The 23,031-nt window shown below is 47.0% G+C and overlaps 1 protein-coding gene across 2 annotated transcripts in view; it reads right to left on the bottom strand.

The window, feature by feature from the left end:
• Nucleotides 1–10,335: 10,335 nt before the first annotated feature.
• The window catches only part of Aldh1l1 (aldehyde dehydrogenase 1 family member L1), a 77,100-nt gene continuing 64,404 nt past the window's right edge, over nt 10,336–23,031 (bottom strand). For both annotated transcript variants that reach the window (XM_019205105.1, XM_010608060.2), the window contains 6 exons: nt 22,711–22,810; nt 20,693–20,791; nt 15,953–16,118; nt 13,976–14,081; nt 12,358–12,557; nt 10,336–10,639 (listed from right to left, as the gene is read on the bottom strand). In XM_019205105.1, coding sequence (XP_019060650.1) covers nt 10,584–10,639; nt 12,358–12,557; nt 13,976–14,081; nt 15,953–16,118; nt 20,693–20,791; nt 22,711–22,810 — 727 coding nt within the window. In that variant the 3' untranslated portion in view covers nt 10,336–10,583. The remainder of the gene's footprint in view (nt 10,640–12,357; nt 12,558–13,975; nt 14,082–15,952; nt 16,119–20,692; nt 20,792–22,710; nt 22,811–23,031) is intronic.

Below are 23,031 nucleotides of genomic sequence, written 5' to 3'. Positions count from 1 at the left end.
GGTGGGGCGGGGCCGCAGAACCGCAACCCTGGAGCGACAGCTTTTGGAACTTTTCCCTTTTTACTTTCCTGGAGTAATTTTAAATATTCTAAACAGAAATATTTCACCCTTAAGTACTTGAGTATATTAATGTGATCGATAAGGTATGTTTTTTAAACATGGCCTTAAGCTGTATCATCGCACCTAAGGGAACTGTAAATTTCCAGTCCTCTTCAGTTTTCCCTGTTTGACTCAAAAGTTCGTTTTACAAAACTTAGGAAGACATCCCATTACATTATTTCAACAAAAGATAACTTTGCACGTGAAACACAGATATTTAACCAGATCAGGCAACATGTACGTGTGGTTGCCTAATTCCGTTTTTCTTGAGTGTGCGACCTTTTTGACGTACCTAGTGTCAGTATTGCCTACACCTCCCCAGAGCCCTGGGCTTCTGCTGGCCCTCTCTGGCCCTCTTTCAGCCTCCCATGGAACCACGGATCATGAGCACAGGGAGCCAGGAGCCTCGTCTTAGACTTTCTACCCCAGACAGCTACGCAGGGACTCAGATTTCCCAGTGGCTCCGAGCTCCCTTTCTAGGATGTGTGCAAGATCGACGATTTCAATCACTAACAGTTTAAGGGATGCTAGCTGTCCACAGGGCCTCACAGAGCTCCCAGCTGTACAAGAATTCTGCGTTCGAACCTGGTCTGTCAGATTGCTGTGAAGGAACCTGTCAAGGCCATAGAATACAGCAGATTTCCTTTAGCAGTTCGTTGGTTTTATTTACAATTCTTGTATATTCAAGCATGTAGTTTGTGGACTTCCTCTGGTATTCTTGCCCTAAGGCTTTGTCAATTTTGAAGTGGCCTATCTAGTTTCAGCAGAGCTATGAGTAGAGGAAACATTTCATTTTCTTCTTACCTCTAATGCAAGAAAAATAAGCAGGTAAAAGTATAATGATAAATGGCAACTAACAGTTGACCCCAGTAGAAAAGAAATGACACTCTGGAAAAGGGGCAACCCACTGAAACTCCAAAGAGTGGGTGCCACTCTGAAGCAAGGATCCACTTCCTGAGATCTTGGTAAGGGGCAGGCAGTGTGTACAGCTCCTGTGAAGGGGCCTTGGCCCTACTCTCCCTCTCACCCACAGGTGACAACCTAGTGTCAAAAGACTGGCTCGGGAAGCAAGGCCTGGCTAGACTATAAGCAATGAACAGCTTTTGGCAAAACTAATTTTCAGAAGGAAGTTGGAGCTATAATAGACAAAAAAATGTGTCGATCTAAGGGGTATATATCAGTGGCAGAGCGCTTGCCTTCATGCACAATGTCTTGGGCTTGATCCCTAGCAGCAGAAGAAAAAAAAAGTGTAAGTGATGCATTTCCAAACATTGTTAAGGGATATTATAAACTGAATTGTACATAATGTCCAAACATATATATTGAACGCTTAATTCCCAAAAGGATTATGTTTGGCTTATGAAGAGGCAATAAAAGTTAAGTGAAACTTCAAATGTGTGGCCCTAATCCAATCAGACCTGGAGTATGTTTAAGAGGAAGAAGAGACGCAAGAGAGCTCACTCTCCACATGTGTCCACAGGAAGACACAGCAAAAGAAATGTCTGCAAGACAAGGAGGAAAGCCTCACCAAAACAATCATCTTGACACCTTGATCTTGGACTTTGTGTTAGCTTTCTGTAACCCGAGATAACCAATTTATATAGAGAAAAGGTTAATTTTGGCTCACAGTTTCCATGATTTCAATCCATGGTTGGGGTTGATCCATTCACTTTGGGCCTATAGTTAAGCAGACATCATGGTAGGCACACATGGCAAAGCAAACAATCCTCATGGCTGGGTCACAAAAGAGAGAAAGAGAAAGAGAATAGCTCCTTTCAAGGGCATGCCTCTGACCCAAAGTCCTCCTACCAGGTCCATGTCTTAAAAAGTCCCACCACCTCCCAATAACACCGAGCTGGGGATCAAGCCTTTAACACACGGGCTTTGGCGGGGACATTCCAGATCCAAACTGTGGCAGACCTTCAGCCTCTAAATTGTGAAAGACAAGCATCTATTGTTTAAGCCAACTCTTTGGTGTGGTTTTTTTTATGAAACCTTGGGGGATTCATATTTTCCTAGTAAGCTCTCTTTAATTTATCTAGTTTCTCATGCTTAGAGTAGTTATAATCTCAGGGCCTAGTTCATATGGAGCAATCCATGCAGAGTTCTCTGCACATTGCCTCCTACATAGTGCAAGTTCAGTGGATGCTTGCTGCAAATCGTTTGTGGAGAGATAACTCCAGGCTCCTGAATGAACCATGGCAAACAGGGAGGGCCAGTTCGATAGGTTAATGTGGGCACGTAGGCAGGCCTAACCCAGCTCACACCTTTCCTCATATCTGTCCCAATTCCTGATGTCACTCTTCTCTACTGTGTTCACCTTGTGTTCCTGGCCGGTCCTCATCTTCTTCAAATGGCCTTCAGTTTGGTGGCAGCAGCCCCACCTCAGGGCTACCTGAACCTAGTCTCTCTTCCGTCTGCACCTCCATTTCCAGCAGATGAGGCTCCCTGGCAAAGGCCAAGCCCCGCCTTCACCTCCTATGACACAGGTGCGGTGGCTGCTGCAGGACTGATGGAGAGTGGCCCAGCCTCACAAGACTGGCCACACGAGACTTTGAAATTTAGGGCTCTCAGCATCTTCATACAACAAGCCCTGCAGTCCCTGAGCTGCCACTCAGCTGTCCCTTCCAGGCGACAGCTCCTGGTGAGTGGCTTCTTTCACAGCTGCATCACCTCCTTCAAGACTGGTCAGAGCCATCATCCCCAGGAAGTACCAAGCATGCTGTCATGGGCCTCCTTTCTCTCACCCTCCTAGCACAGTAGGTCTGCTATTATACTATGCAAGGATCTATCCTTTCCCGTTGTCTCACTTTCCATGGGCAACACCAGTCCAAAAAGTTTAATGGAAAATTTCAGAGGTAATTTCTAAGTTTTAAATAACCTTCATTATAATATGTTGTAATTTTTCTATTTTATTATTGGCTACTGTTGTTACTCTTTTACTATGCCTAATTTATAAATTAAACTTTATCATAGGTATGTATAGGAAAAAGCATTTTCTCTAAGGTTCTGTACTATCTGAGGTTTCAGGAATGCATGGGAGTTCTTGGAAGGACCGGGGGCTAGACATCACTGCCTCTCAGGCTCTGAATTCACCAAGGCAAGAGCCTGCCATTCACCCTTGGATTCACAACACATCACAAGATACTGTTATGGTTCAGATCTAAAATGTCCTCCAAAAGTCTCATGTTCATGTTCGGAGGTGGAGCCTAATTGGAAGGAGCAGGTCACTGGGGGCATGATCTACAAGGGTGTATTCTCTTCTTTTTCTGCTTAAATTTGTTTTTAATATATTTTATTAGTACAAGTTTGCAGTAACTGATATTTACATTCATCTTAGGGAGTGGGTACATGTACTTAACATATCCTGATATTTTAATTCCCCTTCTCCTCTCCACCCACATGCCCCTCCTCTTTCCCTATTTTCATGATTATCACTATTATTTTTGTTCATGTTTGCAATATTGATTACATTCATTGTGGGCAGTTTATACACACCTCACACATCTTAAATGTTTTTATGTCCCATTCCCCTTTCTCCCTCTCTCCACCCTTGGTCTTTTGGTCTCCTTCCCCTTTGTAAAACATCTATCTCTCTGTTTCCTTTTATCAATCTTTAGTTTGCTCTTTGTACTATGGATAACTCAAATGAGAAAAACCATACAATATCTCAGTTTGTGTGTCTAATTTTTTCATTTAACTTTATGTTTTCAAAGTGTATCCATTTTCTTAGGAATGTCTCTCAAACTTTTCCTTCTCTATAGCTTAGTATTATTCTTTTTTTTTTGGTACCGGGGATCGAATTCGGGTCCTTGCGCTTGCAAGGCAGACCACCGAACTGCTGAGCTAAATCCCCAGCCCCTAGTTTAGTATTATTCAATTGCACATAAATGCTACATTTTCTTTATCCATCCATCGATTGATGGATATATTGGCTATTTCCAAGATTTAGCTATTATGAATTGTGCTGCTATAAACATCAGGATTCATGTATTACTATAATGCAGTATTTTTAGCCTTTTTGGGAAGACACCTAGAGGGGGAATATCTGGGTCAAATGGAATTTCTATTTTTAGTTTTCTGAAAAATCTCTATACTGATTTTCACAATGGTTATACTAGTTTACATTCCCATCAATAATGCAGAAGAGTGTTTTTGCAAAAAGCCATGCCAACATTTGTTATTATTTGATTTCTTTTTTTTTTTTTTTTTGGCACCAGGGATCGAACTCAGGTCCTTGCGCTTGCCAGGCAGGCGGCAGAACCTCTGAGCTAAATCCCCGGCCCTATTATTTGATTTCTTGATGATAGCCATTCTTTCTGGTATAAGATGAAATCTCCGTGTTTTTTTAATTTGCACTTCTGTAATGGCCAAAGATGTACTTTTTTTCATATATTTATTGGCCATTTGTACTTCTGAGAAGTGTCTGTTACAGTTGCTCATCTTTTAATTGGGCCTTTTATTTTGAAGACTCTAATTGTTTTTGAGTCTTTATATGTCCTAAATAATGTTTCCTATGTGACGGATAGCGGGCACAAATTTTTTTCCATTCTGTAGATTGCCTCTTCACTCCACAGATTGTTTCCTTTACTGAGAAGAAGTTTGAAAATTTAATACAATCCCAATTGTTGATTTTTTCTATTGTTTCTTGTACAATTGGAGTTCTATTCAAACAGTCCTTGCCTATATGCCTGTGACTTAAAGAGTTTGATCTATTTTATCTTCCAGAAGGTTGTGTTTCTATTTTAATATTTACATATTCAATCCATTTTGATTTTACCTTAGCATATGTTACGAGATATGGGCCCAGCTTCAATCATCTACATATGGAGAGCCAGTCTTTCCAGCACCATTTGCTAAATAGGCTGTTTTTCCTCCAACATATCAAAGATCAAGTAGCTAAATGTGCCTGAAGTTGTTTCTGCATCCTCTATTCTGTTCCATCCATCCACATGTCTGTTTTTGTACCAATACCATGCCACTTTTATTACTATACCTTTGTAGTATAACTTGAATTTGGGTATTGTGATGCCTCTTGCTTATGCTTGTTGCCCAGGACTGCTTTTGCTGGTCTGGGTCTCTTCTGGATCCACATGAGTTTCAGGATTGTTTCCTATAGTTTGGTGAAGAATGCTGTAGATATTTTGATTGAGATTGTGCTGAATCTATGTATCACTTTTGGGAGGATAGCCATTTTGACAATATTGGTTCTGCCTGTTCAGAATAGGGGATATCTTTCCATTTTCTGATGTCTTCTTTAATCTCCTTTTTCAGAGTACTGCATATATGCTATACTATATTGTTAATCTCCAATGTGGAAGCAAAAAGGAAGGAAAGATATGCAAGGATGGGTGAAAGAGAAGTGTTAAATCAATAGGAGAGGTCGATGAGAGAAATAATATTTAGTAAAAATTAGGTGACCAGGCTCTGTTTAAGTCTATTATAGTCGGAGTAAAGGGTTAGTGATAAGGGTTTTAAGAAGATATTTGTGGGGGCAGGGGCAGGATGTACGTGGAGGGATGTCTAATCTGAATTGAGGAAAGATGCAAGGTTATCAAGACCTGTTTATATATCTGTGTTCCTACAAGACGGAGAGTAGGCAAGGGAAGACAAAAGGCTAGGTAAGACAGGGAGGAGAAAAAAAAAGGAACAGAGAGGACAGAAAGTTAATGTGAAAGAAGATGATGACTGAGAAAGAGCAGAATATAAGGGAATAAACTTGAAAAGAAAACATTTAACAGAGGAAGGAACAATAAAAAAGTAAAAAAATAGTATTGCCACAAAAGCTACAATTAAAGAAGAGGAATAGGAAGAAGGGGAGAGAGTTAGAGAAATTAACTAAATCAAAGCAAATAAAGAGAAAAATAAAAGGAAAGAAAAGTAACCCCCCCGCAAAAAAAGTCAGGCAGGGACCCAGATAAAACACTCCAACAAGAGAACATCCTTGCAGTTCCCACGTGATCACTATGCCATAAAGCCTGAATGTTCACAGTTCCTTGGTCTGATTGTAGGCAGCCTCATCAGTTTTCTGTCTTTCCCTTTGCGTTCAAATCCTGAACTGAGCCAGTCTCAAGAATACACCTGTCAGCCAGCAGGCAGCATCTAACCCATTACCTTGCCTTGACTTAGAGCCTCTATACCCAAGCTCCTCTCTCTGTCCAGAGGCAGAGGCGGGCAGGCATCCCTTGTCTGAGGTGAGCACCAGGGAGCATTCCACAGAGATTCAGCATTCCCCAGTGTTTGGAGGTGGGAGATGAGGCAAAGGGCTCAGTATACACAGCCAAGCGTTAGAGAAGGCTGACAAGGAGAAGATGCCAGAATCTGCAGGGTCTGTCTCAGGAGTCTAGCCTATGCCTCGGTGCTCATTCGTTCCCATGGGCTATTTGGAAAGCTTTTAAGATGGCTGCTGCCCGAAGGAGCAAGGCTGGGGTGGTGCATGTTGGCTTTGGCACCAACACTTCTTTTCAACTATCCAGATCCTTGACTTGATCTACATGTATCATCTTTTAGATGAAAGTTCTGTGTTAGGGTGTGGGTCCCTCCCCCACTCCAGAGTACTTTTGTTTTCAGTGAATCTTCTCTACCTGATGTAATTTTTCCTCTAATCAGCCATATTGGGTATCCCCTTGGAGAGATAAATTCTCATCCCAGGATCTTCTCTTTTTTCCCTGCTTCCTGACTGCCAGGTGGCAAACGGCTTTCCTTTGCCCTGATATTTCTGCCTTGGAACCAGGTGACATGGACTGAATCCACAAAACTGTGAGCCAAAGTAAGCCTCTCTTTTTAAGCTGTGAGTGTTGGGCGTTTTGCCTCAGTGAGCAAAAAGTGACTAACACATTCATGATATCCATGTGTTGAAGGCTTGGTAGTCAGCCTGTGTTAGTTTTGGGATGGGCAAAACTTTTAGGAGGCAAAACTCCCTACTGGAAGGGAATTAATCAATTGGGCATACTTTCCAAGGGGATACTGGGATCCCCTTTGGGAGCACATTTCTTCATTCTTTGCTTCCTGGACACCCTGAGGTGAGCTGCTTTGCTTTGCCATGTGCTTCCCAACATGGTGTGCTGCCTTATCACAGGCCCAAAGCCATGGAACCAAGTGACAAGGACTGAATCCCTTGAAACCATAATCCTGTCCTCTTTTCAATATTTTATGGAACATATTAATCCTTATATAAAACAATGGGCTAGAATTAGACCATTGCAGTATTTACTAACCCTGGACTCATGCGTGATAGGAAAGCACTCTAGTACAGAGCCATACCTCATCCCCGTTAAAACTTCTAACTTGTAGGAAAAGTCACACAGTGAAAGGGTAGAGATTCTGAGTGATAAAATGTGTATCTTTTTCTTTCTGAGCTGAAAGTGAAATCTTAGCTGTCTGAATCACCTCATTTGCCATGAATGGTAAAAGTCTATGCTTGCAAGAGTTTGAAATTTGCAAGATGATAAACAGGAGGATGACTGTGGGGCTGTTTAGTGATGTCAGAACTGCGTAGTTAAAAATGGTTAAGGCCCCAGCACTCAGGAGGCAGAAGGATTGCCTGCCGTAAGTTCAAGGAAGCCTGAACTACATAGCAAGATCTTGTCTCCAAACAAACAAACTAAAAAAGTTTTGTGTAGTCAATTTTATAAGTATATTTTACCACAATTTGTTTGGGGACTTGGACCCAGGGCCTCATTTATGGTAGGCAAGTGTTCTACCACTGAGCTACACCGGCAGCCCACAGTAGTTTTGATAATAACCTCACTCCTGATTTTATCTCACTACCACTTTGCCCTGGGCCCTGATTCACTTGTGTGTGTTTGTGCGTGTATATGCACATTTTTGGTTTGTTTCTTTGCTTTTGTTTTTTTGAGACAGGGACTCACTATGTATTTGAGACTGACCTGGAACTCACTAGGTAGCCCAGGCTGGTCTCGAGCTCACAGTGATCCTCCTGTCTCAGCCTCCCAAGTGCTGGGATTACAGTGTTTGTTTTTAAGAGGCAGGGTTTCACTGTTTCTTAGGCTGCCCAGAACTCCTAAGTTCCAGCAATACTTTGGCCTCAGTCTCCCAAACAATGGGAGTATAGGTACATGCTACTGATTCCAGCTTTTCTATTTTATTTCTAAGCTAACTTAAACCCTTACTTTGATATGGTGAAACACAAATGCATTTTACAATCACAAAATATCAGTGATAAACCTCTCTGTCCTGTGACAGTGTAGTCGTCACCTTTGGAGGAGATGCACATCCATGGTGTTGGAGATTCAGGCTTCCTCCTTCCCCCACACCCCATGGTGCTGCCCATACCTGCAGGGTTACAAGTTGTCCCCTGCCATACACATTTAGCCTGATCCCAGCCAGCCTGGGCCAGCAGCTGGAGGTGAACTGATCATGTCCACTCACTTTCTGTTGACTGGAACTTTGTTCCATGACCATCACTTGGCCATAAATGAGGCTTGGAAATTGTCTTTCTCCTCGGTAGCCACTGTCCCAGTCAAACATGAAGGTCCTGGGCTGGGGATTTAGCTCAACGGCACTGAGCCTTCCTTGAAAGGACAAGGTCCTAAGCTCCATCTCCAGTGCCAAAAAGTAAACAAATAAATAAGAAAAAAAAAAAAAAAGAAAAAGAAAATCCTATGACTGAAGAAGGGAACACGGAAAATGAAATTGGGGCATAAGTGACATTTCTACCTACATTTTATAGTTTCCAGGGAATTCTTGAAGGGGGACGAAAATAGAAAGCTAGAAGTAGTTTTGTGCATCTAAACCAGAGATCTCAAGTGTATTGCAGTGGGGTGCGCTGGCTAAGACCAAGCTCTTTGTGCATCTGTCTGAGGAAGCTTCTCCTCAGCTGTTTGCCTGTGATGGCCATGCTTTGAGGCTTTGTCTGTTTTTCTTTCATGAAGGGGTATTCACAGGGAAGCCAGGGTTGGCCCCTTGGGGATGCTGGCAGGCTTTCACCTCTGGTTGGGAAGAGTGGGATAGGACTGGCTCGGAGTCTAGGGAAGACCACATTCCCTTGGACTTCAGTCCTAGGGTGTTGGAGGCCCAACAACCAGAGCCTGTGAAAGGGACAAATGAGGTATAGGTGCTCCATGCTAAGGCAAGTCCACTTCCCCAGGGATGTGGGAAAGACTTCCTTCCAGCAAGGGGGCCATCTCAATCATCAGCCATCCTAGTAGATAGCAATTATGAAGTCTCAAAGGCCCAAAAGACACATTTATTCCGCTCTGTGGACTGCACAAGCCAGGGATCCTCAGTGGGGTGATCTGGCCCCTGCTCTGAGGTAGGTGGGAAATAGGTCATGTGATGCCCACCACAAGGCCTGGCATGGTCTGGGTTTTGTAACTCTAAGCAGTCACACAGGGTGGAACTTGTCATTTTTTACTGACCTTTAAGAATATCTCTGAAGGGCTGGGGATGTAGGTCAGTGGTTATACCATCTGCCTCGCAAGTGCAAGGTTCTGAGTTTGGTCCTTGATACAGAGGTGTGGGGGGGATGTCTGTGAAGCTGGGTAAAGTGACACATGCCTATAATCCTGGCACTTTGTGAAGCTAAGGCAGCAGGATTACAAGTTCCAGTACTACCTGGGGAACTTAGTGAGATCCCCATCTCAAAATAAGACAGGCTAGTGATGTAGCTCAGTTATGGAGTATCCTTGGGTTTGATCCCTCGCAAGCGTGTGCTAGCATGTGCATGCACACACACACACACACACACACACACACACACACACACACAGGCCTTGCAGAAAGACACATTCTAGTCATAGTAATACATAGCAAAGAAGAGAGTAGATATGTGTGGGGGAGGGAAAGTGAGGCAACAGTGGGTAGGTGGCATTGCAGTGTTTGGGGCCTACAGGATGGGGCTGCAGCGGGAGGCCCTAGGCTCCCATGGAGAAAAAGAAAGAGGTTTGGCAGTGGGTGCCTTTTGGCTGAGGGGAAGCCACAAGAAACAGAGCAAAACACGGGAGTGCTGCCCAAGTTCTGAGACACCAGGCAAGGGCTTCTGCAGGCAGCGAGCAGCGTCGCAGTACAGGCTTTCCACTCCCAGACCTGCTTCCTCCTCTACCTCCTGGGGATTATCCCCCAAACCTCTCTCAGCCCTCTGTCCTCTGTCCCAACAGCTGCTTTGTGGAGGCCTGAGGGACCACACACATTTCTTTTCATGTCTCCCCAGGCAGTCTGGCTCTCCCAGATCCGAGCAAGGTCTCAGGAGTACTCTGCATGAGCAGCGCACAAGGAGGAGGTCGCCTCCACTCAGAGCCTTTATTTCCCTTGCAAGCCACCTTCTCTCTGCCATGGACCCCGCCTGATGGTTCCCAGTGCGTCAGACCGGGGACAGGTAGGAGAGCTTCAGCAGATGTGGGGCGAGGGGGCGGTGCACCCTGGCTGGTGGGGGTCACCCTGGTCTTCCCAAAGGAGGCAGATCGGGGCTGGGCAGGAGAGGGGCGCCATGGAAACTTGGTCTTCCCTCTTTCAGAGATTCTTCTTCAGTACTCGAAAGTCACTGTCTTGACCCGAAGGTATTCATTCAGGGCCGCCTCTCCTGAAAGACAAATGGCGCAGTGCACTGCTCAGGCGCAGCGTACATACTAACAGGGTCCCAGGAGCAGCCATAGGGTGACCCTGGCGCACTGTACTTGAGCAGGTGAGAAAGTGATGCTCAGCTGAAGTGTGCAGGATGCCAATGCAGGCAGGCATGGGATGCAAACCCAACCTGGAATGACTGTTCTAGAACCTTCCCCAGCTCCTACACCGTTGTGATAGGGTAAGATGGGGGAGGGAAGACAACAGATTGTCTTCCTGTTTCCTGGCCCATCTCCTCCCCCACTGCTGCCACAGCCACCTCCAGATGAAGCTATGGCTGGGGAAGCAGAAGCTCTGCAGGACTCCAGAGGACTCTGACACTTGCCAGCACTTTGTGGCTGGTACGTCTCGGCCCCATGACGATGCTTGTGGTCCCTGGCTGGCTGAGAGCTCCACCTGTTTCCACTGCCTCTACTTGCAGCTCCCCCAACGCTGCTGCTGCAGCCCTGTGTCTCTGGCGCACCCTAGGTGGACTGTTTGAAACGTTTGGTTTGGGAGTTTATCACAGGGCCTTCAGGATCCTCTCTATGCAGGACACAGGGACCAGAGTGTGAAGAGAGCTGGGGGATCTCAGGGGAAAGAGTCTAATGTGACCATGGTCACTTCCTAGGGCCTTGGCACCCACAGCCATCCCTGGATGGTGATGGACCTGGTGGATACTCATGGTGGGCACCAGGAAGGAGTCATGGAAGGAGGCAGAGGAGGCAGCCAAGAAGGACAGTGAGTGTGCCTGACCTGCATGTGTGTGCTTCTGACACAGGTGAGTGTGCAAGGTGTGTTGGGCTTGCAGAGTGCAATTCAGACAACTCTTACAAGCACCCAGGGTCCCTGTGGGGCTTGAAAGATGGGAGGTTAAAACAGCACCCTCGGATTCCAGCCTCAATTTGATCCTCCCTACAGTCCCTGAGCAGGCCCAGCAGTCCGAGGAAAGCAGCCATGGCCCCTCAGAGACAGCACTCTGCTTGCCCCAGACCTTGGCAAGCTTTTACATCAAACCCAGTGAGTCCACAGCTGTCAGTTTCCACGGTGGCAGGCGGGAGAGAGGAGGATGAGCAATGTAAGGAAAGAGGTGTGCTGGGGCTAAGTACCCAGCATGTGAGGCATGTGCTCCACCTGTGGGAGGCTGGAGCCTGCTGACTCCTTGGAGGTGTCATCCCTACTCTGGGCGATGAGAACATTCACTACCACCCACAGCTCCCTGTTCCTTTGAGGCTAAAGTCCGAGCCCCTGACCATGGCCTCCAGGGTTCTGGACATCTGGGCACTGACTGCCTCTCGGTCCTCCCCTTGACCACACCAACCACTCAAGCCTCTCCGTGCCTTCGAGGTCAAAGTTGGTTCCCTCTGCTTTAAACAAGTCCCTGGTCTCCCAACTTTATGGCTATTTCCACCTTATCATGCAGGTCTTGGAGCAGTGTCACCTCCACAGAGAGGCCTCCATGCTCTGTGACTAGAGTCTGCTGCCTGGTTATGTCTCCTGCCCTTTTCCTAGTACTCTTACCTCTCTGCAATGTCTCACTCACCAATTTAATTATTGCTTGTCCCCGCCCAAGAAGAAGTAATCACCTAATTGATAGTCACTCTGTTCAGGGTGACACTGCCTGAACAGTCCAGCAGCTGGGACAGAAGTTGGTTGAATGAATAAATGAGAACAGCCCTACAGGCAGGATTAGGTTACCCAAATCTTTGCCAAATCCGGACTGCTTGAATCCTCCAAAGGGAGCAGCCACATCAGTCTTGTTGTATGTGTTGACAAACACAGTGCCTGCTTCAAGCTTGTCACTGACATACAGGGCCTTGTTGATATCCCGGGTGAAAACTCCAGAAGCCAGGCCAAATTCTGTGGCGTTGGCCCGAGACAGCACAGTGTCCACATCCCTGTGGAGAAAACCCAGGCGCACCCTGAGGGAAGTTCAGAGGGGCTTCATCCCGGGATACAAGATGAAAAAAGACCAGCATCTTCCCCCAAACCTGAGCCAGGCCCCCTCCAAATTCCTTGCAAGGCTTAAAAAGAAGAAAAAGTGCTAGGGCTGAAGCAAGTCTGAGGAGACAGAGGACAGAGTAGAGAAGGGCAAAGAGAGAGAGAGAGAGAGAGAGAGAGAGTGAGGAGGAGAGCTGGACGTGTGACACATACTTGTAGTCCCAGCAACTCAGGAGGCTAAGGTGATAGGTTTGCTTGAGCCCAGGATTTCAGGTCCAGTCTGGGCAGCAAAGGAAAAAAAAAAAGAAAGAATGGCAGAAGGAGGAGAGGAAGGGAGGGAAGGAGGGAGGGAGGGAGAGAGGGGAGGGAAAGGGAAAGGAAGGAAGAGAAGGAAAGACTGAGGGAGCGGGAAGAGAGAGGAAGGAAGGAAAAAGGGAAGGACACGAGCAAGCAGGGGTAGATTTGCAAAGGCTCAACCACCCAGGAAAAGGCAGAGAAAGATGAACACTCAGGCTGGACATCCAGCAGGAAGCAGAGACCAAAGACCTGTTAACTATTTCGCAGATGACAGTAATGTGTCTTATTCTAATGAAATCAGCCTCTACTGACAACTTAAGCAGCTTGGTTTTTCTGACAGTTGGGCAGTAAAAGTTGAGAATGAGGTATCAATTTGCAATTTGTTCAGTGGTAAATGCCTGAACAATGGATATCCAGAAGAAGACAGGATGGCAAAGGGTGTTCAAACTGCCGAATGAAGTCTCTTCCTTCCCTGTAACTCTGGTTGGCCCCGCTGGGCACTTGACTGATAGGATACGGTGAAACAGATGTTCTGGGGGTTCTGAGGGCAGATGGTAAGGAGCCTTGCAACCTCTAAGTGGCCTCTGTGAGGAGTCTGGTGCCAGGCCAGACAAAGCCTGCAGGGAGTCCCGAGCCAAGGTGAGTGCAGCCACTTGGAGATGGCACAAAGCAGTGATGGGTTATCCACCCAGCCTTGACCAAACTGCACATCCATAGGTGCATGGATTTCTGTTGCTATTCTCAGCCACTCAGCTCGGGGGTGGTTTAGTACAGGGCGATATACCAGCAGCACAGAAGCTACCAGGCTGCAAGACACAGTCAGAGAGGCATAGAGGGAGAGGAGAGGACACAGGAAAATGCCTTTTGTTCAAAGTCAGACCTGAAGTCCTCTTCAGGGGCTCCTCACAAGGGCATCAGGGCCCTCAGTGGGTGAGCAGCACAGGCTGTGTCCCCAGCTTCTTTCCTGTCTGAATTCTCCTGGATGCCCATGGGCCACCTCCCCGCCAAGTTCATGCAAAACCTCCAGTAATCCACAGAAAAGAATCAGTCCCTTGAGAAATGTATGGAGACTCCCTACCCATCAGCAAAGCGTGAGATGATCATGATGGGCCCGAAAGACTCTTCCTTGGCTATGAACATGTGGTCCTCCACATCCGTGAAAACAGTTGGCTCAAAGAAGAAGCCTGCAGAGGAGACAAGCCATAGCATGCAGGTGGGTGCAGTATCCAAATGGTCCATTCTCCCCACCCATGGCCAGGGCCTGGGTCACACCAGCCACCGAGGAGACGTTACACTCCAGAAATGGAATGTCACGGCAACTGTGTGATGGATGCCGACATCTGCGAATGGCTTGCCTACCCCAATCATATCATGCGTTTTTCACAACCCTTTGAACTAAATGCAGCACATGACTTTTTTTGTACATTTATAAATTATATTTCAACATTAACTATGATTTGTAAGATGTGAATTGTGTACAAATGCTTAATGGCTCACAGGGAATGCCAAGTACCCATTCAACAATCATGCACCAGAGCACTGGGCTGCATGAAGACAGTGTGGGCTATTTCTCCATTGTCCTGTTCCACTTACCCTCTACTCTAGGTTACTCTGGGTCCTGATAAGGGGACTTCAGGCCCAGACTCCATATCTTCTTCCTTCCAGTTGTGTATGGACAGAAAGAGGCAGTTCTAGTCCCATGCTGTGCTCTTTACTGGGTTTCAGAAATTCTCTACCCTCCTTGAATCCCTTCATGTTAGGCAATGTAGGTGGTAGCTACTCTTGTTACTGGTTTCTGGGGACAGCACTGTCTCTTGCTCTGCTCTGTGCCTTCATTGTACTCTTTCACAGACCCCCAAACCCTACCATCCATGCCCTGCCAGAGCCCTAGTGATGTTGACCCTGGTTTCAAGGAACTCCTGTCTGGCAGCACAGAGCACAGAACACAAGGAGCATTTGGGTGCAAAGTTAAGAGGTGTGAATTGCCACTTCAGAACTGTCTGCCACTGTTGAACTGTCTGAACACTGGAGAGAGATTACTCAGACCCTGGCCGCTGTGTAAGTAAAGGGCTAGTTAAGACTGCTGTCATGGTTCCCATGAGACAAGATGTAGAGAGCCAGCACAGAGATGGCAGGGATGCAAAAGCAAGGTGTGAGAAAATAATCCACGTTTAATAGAACCAGGAATTAATTAAAAACAGAAAGTCATAAAAAGAGAAGAGTCTGGGATTTCTTTCCTGCCCTCTCCATGCCATCAGTTAGGTGAGAAATTGCTCAGGGCTTGTTGTGAAGTATACAGGAGCAGAAGGGGAGGATAGACCTGCCACCCATCCGCATGGAACAGGAAATACAAGGGGGGAGGATCAGAAAGACCCTATCCCTATGGCTTCAGCCCCCTGCAAGGGCTGGTTTGATCAGAGAGGATTCTGGAGAAGCAGGTGTGTATGCCTGAGGTCAGGCGGGCTACTGGGGTGACTACTGCATTTGAAGTGCCTGGAAAGTGAAGGTGTCCAGCTGGCAGCTGGCTGTGTGCTCAGGAGCTTGGGATGGGGTGTAAGTTTGAGACCCCTGTATAGTAGGATGTGAGCCAGTGTGGGGCATGAGATCTGCCTTCAGAGGCACTCAGAGCTAAGGACAGACCTGGGGACACATCTGCATTGAAGGTGCAGGTGCAGATGGAGTTTCTGCCAAAGGGCAACTGCTGGGAAGTAACAGCCAAAGAGAATGAAAGACAATCCTGAAATCATGTGTCAGGGAATCCATGGGAAGAGAAAATTGTAAGGATACAAAATAGCAATGGCAAATCAAAGTCTAGTAGAGCACAGATTAATGCCAGCCCAAAATACTGTCTACAGTTCTCAGGTCCTCACCTCACTAGTCCCATACCTTGATCTGGCAGGTGTCTGAAGAGCCAAGGCCTACCCCAGCTAGGAGTCCAGATGGGGCCTATGGCCTGGAGATGTGAGGTGGCTAGCCATTACTACCTCCAGTGAGAGCTGGGCCACTGGACTGGCCACCTGAGTTTACCTAAGTGAGCTGGAGTGCTCTGACTGACCTGGCCGAGGGACTTGGTTCCCTCCACAGATCAGCGTGGCCCCCTCTTTCTGGCCACGCTGGCAATACTCCAACAGCTTCTTTAAGTGGGCTTGGTGGTTCTGTGGCCCGTGGTTGGTATCTCTGTCAAGAGGATTGCCGATCTTCATCTTCTTCACCTCTTCCACCTGTACAAGGTACTTCAGTCAGGTCTGCTCAGACACCACTAGTTCTGATGGTGATCACCACCTGCTTCCCTTCCCACATTTGCATTTCTGTACCCACTGCTCATCCCCGAAGACAGCCCACACAGCATATTCCAACTCTTGGGGTTTTCAATTCTTGTTCCAAGCCTACATTCTAGGCTGAAACCCCAGATGTCTCCTATGTGGAAAGGCATGGAAGTCTCTGAGGAGCTCCAAACCTAGTGACAGATGGGCTCAGGGATGGGGGTGAATAGAAGAGAGAAGCAGTTCTCTGTGACCATAGTGGGGTAGGGCATGAGCACAGCACAGGTGTGGCCGCTATTGGTGTGGCCTCCAGCTTCACAGGCCTGCAGGAACTGTTTGTCCTGGGACTCCAGGATATGAGATGGGTGGGAATATATGAGCCACTGCAATAGCCTGTGCCAGAGGGGGACACTGAGTGGAGGGAAGAGGTCTGAGACTCGATTTCACTTATCTGTGCTCACACTTTTGCTTGTTCAAATTCCATCTTTACTCCTCCCTCAGCAAGCCTTTCCTGCTACCTCAGAAATGTCAGTGTGGACCTAGGCTTTGCTGCCTAAAGTTGCGGGCCTGGGTGTCCTCAAGGAAGTAAGAGAATGGTTACAAAATGATTCTGCAGCCTGAGGAGGTGGGGAGTCAGAAAATGAAGCAGGATGTGGTATAAGGTGTTAAGAGGAGGAGCGCTGGTGAACATAACCCTCAGCCAGGCAGACCTCTTGGCTCCTGGTGGAGTCTTCTCCCATTTCTCTCCCTTCTCCTGGTCTCCTTCCAGGGGTTCCTAAGCTCAAAGTCATCACCCTCACTCAGTTAAAACCACAGCATGGCCAGGATGGATTGAGATCTTCCTCTGCCTTTTCTTTCTCCTTTTCTTCTTCCCTCCCTCCTTCTCCTTCCCCTTCCCCTACTCTTTTTCCTCTCCTTCCTTCCTTGTCCTCCAAGGTCAAGTCTGCTTCATCCCCTTGAAAACTCTGCATCCTACAATAGGCCCTAGTCAGATGCAGGCGGAGCTCAAGCAACCAGGACTAGCCTTCCTACCAAGGCTCACTCATGCCCCTGACTGTCCTGAGAGGGATCTACATTTTACCACCAACCCTCCCACTCTTTTGTTTCCTGTTGTCTGTTCCTGACTTGTGACCCAAACTGTTCTCCAATCTCTTCTGATACAAAGAACAACCTTGTTAGGATATGGGATTCATTATGGTTTGAATACAGTTTGTTCATCCACCCCAAATTCATGCAGAATTTTAATTTCTAATATCCTATATTAATGGTAACTAAGAGAGTAAAAATTTATTCTGAGTACAGTGTTTAGAGGCGAGTTCCTTGGGAATTGATTCCATTAGGCCATCAGGGTAGAACTTTCAGGATTGAATTGTGGTGGCTTTGTATGAAGAAGGAGATGTCAGGTCCCACTGACAGAGATATACAGTGATACACTCCTGCCATGATATGATCCAGCCCAGGAAAGCCCTCACAAGAGTTTGTGCCATGCAGTTTGGATCTCTTACTTTTAGAATATTAACTAAAATAAGCTTCTTTAAAATAGAGTAGCCTGCCTCAAGTATTTCATTGTACTAACAAAACACTCACTAATACAGGATTGTGACTCTCTGGAGAATTATCTTTGGAATTCTGGTCTTTCTGGTCACCCTTTGGGAGTATGACTTCCTTGTAGATCCCCAGACAGGTTCTCATTCCTGTGGCCCCCCCCTTACCCATACTTCATTTGGTGATACCCACCCCCTATCATCACTTTGTCTACAGTCATTGCTCAGTCTGTATCATGGCCCAGCTACTCCTATGCTCCTCAGAATAGCAGGACTTGTTTAGCCAGGCTAGTGAGCTCCCTCACTACTATGGTAGAGTCTGATTCAATACTCCTCAACTCTGCACTGGTCATGATGTGCTTTGGCCAGGAGAATGTGGCAAAAACAATGTTTTGTGAGTTCTAAGAGACATCTAAACTTTTCTCATTGTTAGAGTTCCTGCCACTGCCCACCTTGAGCAGCGTGAACACAAACTACCAAATGCAAGACCACAGAGGTGAAGAGAAGCCATCCTAGCTGAGGCACCAATTGCACTGGCTGACCTGGAGATGAAACGTAGATACTTGAGGAAGATCGGATGAATCTAATCCCAAGCCAAACTGCCACCCACAGAATAGTGAGTGTCTTAGTTACTTTTCTCTAGTTGTTGAGATGAAACACCCTAAATCCAAAATTAAAGGGGGAAAGGTTTATTTAGCTCACAGTTTGTAGAGTTTTCAGTCCATAATTGGGTGGCCACTAGGCAGGATGGCATGACAGACAGGCATTGCAGAGGAGAAACAGCTCATGGTGGGCAGAAGGTAGCAAAGTAAGCAAGAGACAAGACAAGCCTCTTTCTGTCCCTTATATTGTGTCCAGGCTATCGGGATCAGGGTGGTGCCAAACCAATCAGTGGACTGATGTAGTAATCACCCACCCTTAATCCTAGCACCCTTAATCCTAGCATTACATTATGAATCAATCACACACTCTAGATTCAGCCACTTCTGAAAAACCCACCTATAACTGCATGAGCTTTGGGGGACATTTAGACATAAGCCATTACTGTGACCTAAGTGATTGGCTATTATTCTCATCTACTTAGTCATGAAGGCCTTTTTTTCCCCAACACTGGGGATTGAACCCCAGGGATTTGCACTGAGCCACATCCCTAGCCCTTTTTCTATTTTAAAAAAAAATTTGAGATAAGTTCCCAGTAAGTTGCTAAATTCTTCAGGCTGGGCTTGAACTTGTGATCATCTTGCCTCAGCCTCTAAAAGGGCATCACATTATCTGGCTTGAAGGTTATTTGTTACACACCGAAAGCTGTCACAATCTGTCCTACAAAGTCCTTTCATTTCCTCACTGACTCTTGTACTTTGACCTGTTATTCAAGATCTGGTACTAGATTGCTACAGTTTGGATCTGAAGTGTCCCTCAAAGCCCCACATGTTAAAAGACTAGTCTTCAGCTGGTCATGCTGTTAGGAAGTGATGGACCCTTTAGGAGATGAGGCCTAGTGAGATGAAATTAGGTCACTGGGGTTGTAACCTTGAAGGGGATATTGGGACAGTGGCCCCTTTATGTCTTTCTCTTTGGTTACTGACTGCCAAGAGGTGAGTGGTTCCTCTGCCACACACTCACACCATGATATACCATGCCACTGCAGACACAAAAGCAACAGAGCTAAATTACCATGGACCAATACTTCTGAAGCCATCAGTCAAAATAGATTCTTCCTCCTTTTAAGTTAACCATCATAGGTGGTTTTGTTACAGAGATCAAGAGCCTCTCCTCCTTTCGTTTATCATATTTTGTCACAGTGACAGAAAGCTGACACACAGATCTTCTCTAGAAATTTCTCCCTAAGAGCCGTCCCACTCTATCCTCACCACACAAGTCCTCTCTTTTCTCCTGGCTTTCTAACTACTGGTTGTCATGTGTTGTCTTTCTAGCATCTCAGCATGTATCTGTTGGGATTCTGCTCTGCTCTCTAGGACCTGAGGGAGAGCTCTTGCCCACAGCTGTGCTGACCAGAGTGGCTGCCTGGTTATTGTTGCCAGGATCAAGGATGGATAGGGGCTCAGACTGTGTCAACTGGTATCCATATCCATAACTTTTCTAACAGAGTTGGTGGTAGGGTGGAAGGAGTTATTTTCCTTTCTGGTTCTGTCTTATAAGAATGTCAGGTTAGCCAGGCTGGGGTGTGGCTTAGTAGTAGAGTGCTTTCCTAGCATGTATGAGGCCCTGAATTCCATCCTGCCATGCCCCACACACAATATTTCTAAAGGGATTCAACACCCATTTGTCCTAGAGGTAAGCCTCCATCCTGCTCTGGTTAACTGAGTCGATAAATCTAGCAGGAGATGGCTGTTTAGTGTGTTCAGCCATCCTCAGTGAGTGAGAGGCAGCTGCTGATGATTGTAGACAGCCTGACACAGGGACTGATGATTGACTTCAGGGGCTGAGTACTTTGTGCCCCAGAGCTCCTGTTGGTGGACCACATCAAAGACGGACTGGACTTGGGGCTATGTCATTGCTCTAGTCTGTCCCTAATCTCCCCTGGACCTTTCTACTTCCCAGGCTTCACCTGAGAAGGCCTGCCTTTAGCAAACCACACACATCTGACTCTTGTCGCAGACAGGCTGTACTTCTAGGAGCTTATCTAAAACAAAGTCTTGTTTTGCTTTTGTTCTAGTTATGCTGGGAATGGATTCTAGGGCTTTGTGTATGCTAGGCAAGAGCTCTACCACTGAATCACATCTGTGGTCTACAAGCACTTTCTGATTATGTCCATTTGAGCTATGAGGTTCCTGTTTCTTATAAACTGAGAATCAGTGAAGACTCAGGACCCCTACAGGTTCCCTGACCCAGATGGATGGTGCCCCAACAGAGAAAGGTCCAGCACCACTTCACCCAGCTATACTTCTCCTCCTCTGAACCCCCTCCAGCTCCCCAGGCTACAATCCCACTGAACTGGCACCCCCGAGACCTTCGGGCAGGACTTACCACCTTCTGCACGAACTGGTCATGGATGGCGTTCTCTACGAAGAGCCGCCCTGCTGCGATGCAGTTCTCCCCTTTGTTGAAGAAGACAGAGCTCATCCCCTTCAGAGAACGGACAAAAATGCCAAGTTAAAAAGCCTCCAGGGCTCCTACCCTAGTTCCCTACCAGGTTGTCTCCTATTTCACAGGAAGGGGAAGTGTGCCTGTGTCCTGTTGTCTTCCTGAAGGCCAGTCTCAGCTAGCATCGGGTCCATATGTCCCGTTCAACTCTCAGTCTAGAGATGAGGTGAATGTATGGGAAATGGAACACTGCAGCACAAGGCAATGTGGTGAGGAGATAAGAATGGGCCCTTAGTACTACTGCTGGAGGATGAGGCCACTGTCCACACTGTAGACAACAGAGAACAAGAGGTAGTGAACTTGAGTGCACCTGGGACCTCTGTACACTGGGAGTTGACCAGAGAGATGCTAGGCAGTATGTGTGGGAAGCAGAAGGGTGACTGCACAGAGTGGCAAGCCTTGTCTTGGTAAGGCCAGGGAAAAGCAGCCAGGCCTGGGGACTCCTGGTAGAAGCTCAGAATAAACACCTTCAGAACATGCTTCTGGAAACTTGGTCAGCTGTTTGAGGGAGGCCAAGGGAAGAAGGAAGACTAGGGTCCAGCCCAGCTCCTCTGGAAGCTGGTACTGTCAACTAACAATGGGGTTCAGGCATACACAGGGGCCAGCAGCAACCAGCCTGGGCACTAAAGTCAACATCCTAGGACTGATGGTTTCACTGGGGGTCTGTGAACAAGATCCCAGCTTCCCTCAGTGTTCCCATCTAAGGAAGTTAGACTCCCTTTTATGACCATGCTGGAGCATCACTTCCTCTTCAGGGAAGAGTGAGACTTAGGGGCTGGGGAATGCATATTTGAGCCCCTGTTGGAGGGCAGAGGGGACCAAGGCATAAAAGTGACAACACTAATGGTAAGAGGAACCCCACTCTTCCATGGCAGGTGCTGCACCAGCGCTGTTTGAGCCCTGCAGATGTTAATCCCTGCAGCAAGAGTAGGAAGTGGATTCAGCATGGCCCCTTGCACAGGTGGGAGCACACAAGCCTGATAGATGAAGCAACTTGCCCCCGGCTGTTCAGCACCAAGAGCCCCAGTGGGGAGTCTTGATCTCCTGCAGGGCAATACATGCAGTGCAAGTGAGACAGCGAAAGACACAGAAATGAGACTTACTGAGAAAGCAGGGGCTGGGATCATCTAAACTGCTCTGGGTAACAGAGACAAAAGGCAACCAAGACCTTCAGCATTTATTGATTACACACATGAAAAGAAGTAGAAACATCTGGCAGCAGTGTGTGAGGCATCTGGCGATGGTGGTTATTGCAGGTAAGGCTGTAAAAGGGAGGCACTGCTTCTCTTGCAGGTGAAAAAAATGGAAATCAGGACTGGGTCGCAGTTAACCAGCAGGAGCCAGGCTCCATGTGAACTGAAGGAGGTGTGGCTGCCTTTTCTATCTGATAGGAAGGAACGCCAGGCCCTGAAACTTTGAGCCTGACCCTGCCGACTGCGATGGCTGATTTACTGGTAGCCGTGTGCACAAATGCTTGGCTCTACCACCGAGTTGCTGAACTGTAGTAGAAACCCTGACCCGATTTACCAGCAAGCTCTCAGTGGCACAAGCTTCTCACTTTCCCATAATTAGGCCGCATTACATCAGGATTCTGACCAAAGCCATAGGTCAAAGTGTCCTATCAGCAAACTGGCTCCTGTTTTCAACTGATGCAGCTGCTTCCAATGGCCTTGATGGTTATGAAACTCCTTGGAGCATTTGTTTCGAAAGGCACAAGAACTCTTCCTATTTTGCTATATTTTTGGTGTCACCATGCACCTGTGTTTACTGAGGCTACACTAATGGTAAGACTTTTTGGAGTCAGACTCCCATCTCCCATTGTCCCTGTACCCCCTGGCTGTCTATACCCCTCCATCTGTGCCCATCCCACTTCCATGCCACCCCTGAGGCTCAGCCCTTACCATCTGTACAGCCTTGTTGAGGTCACAATCAGCAAAGATGATGAGGGGTGACTTCCCACCCAGCTCCAGGGAAACCTTCTTCACATTACTCAGGGCACAGCTGAAAGAAAAAAACTCGGGATTGGTGCCCAAGAGCACTGGGGCCTCTTAGGTGGGGAGGACAAAGGTAGGTCCAAATCATACTATGCCACAAAGAACAAGACTGGGTCCAACATGCTCCACCCCTGCAGCCACTTTCTTATTCCTCCAACACCTAACCATGAGGCCAGCTCTCATTGCCCTCATCTTCTGGGCCATTCCTTTTTTTTTTTTTTTTTTTTT

The sequence above is a fragment of the Fukomys damarensis genome, unplaced genomic scaffold, assembly GCF_012274545.1.
Source record: "Fukomys damarensis isolate Sample0158 unplaced genomic scaffold, DMR_v1.0_HiC HiC_scaffold_28, whole genome shotgun sequence".
NCBI classification, from domain to species: domain Eukaryota; kingdom Metazoa; phylum Chordata; class Mammalia; order Rodentia; family Bathyergidae; genus Fukomys; species Fukomys damarensis.
This window is presented reverse-complemented; position numbering and strand designations above follow the sequence as displayed.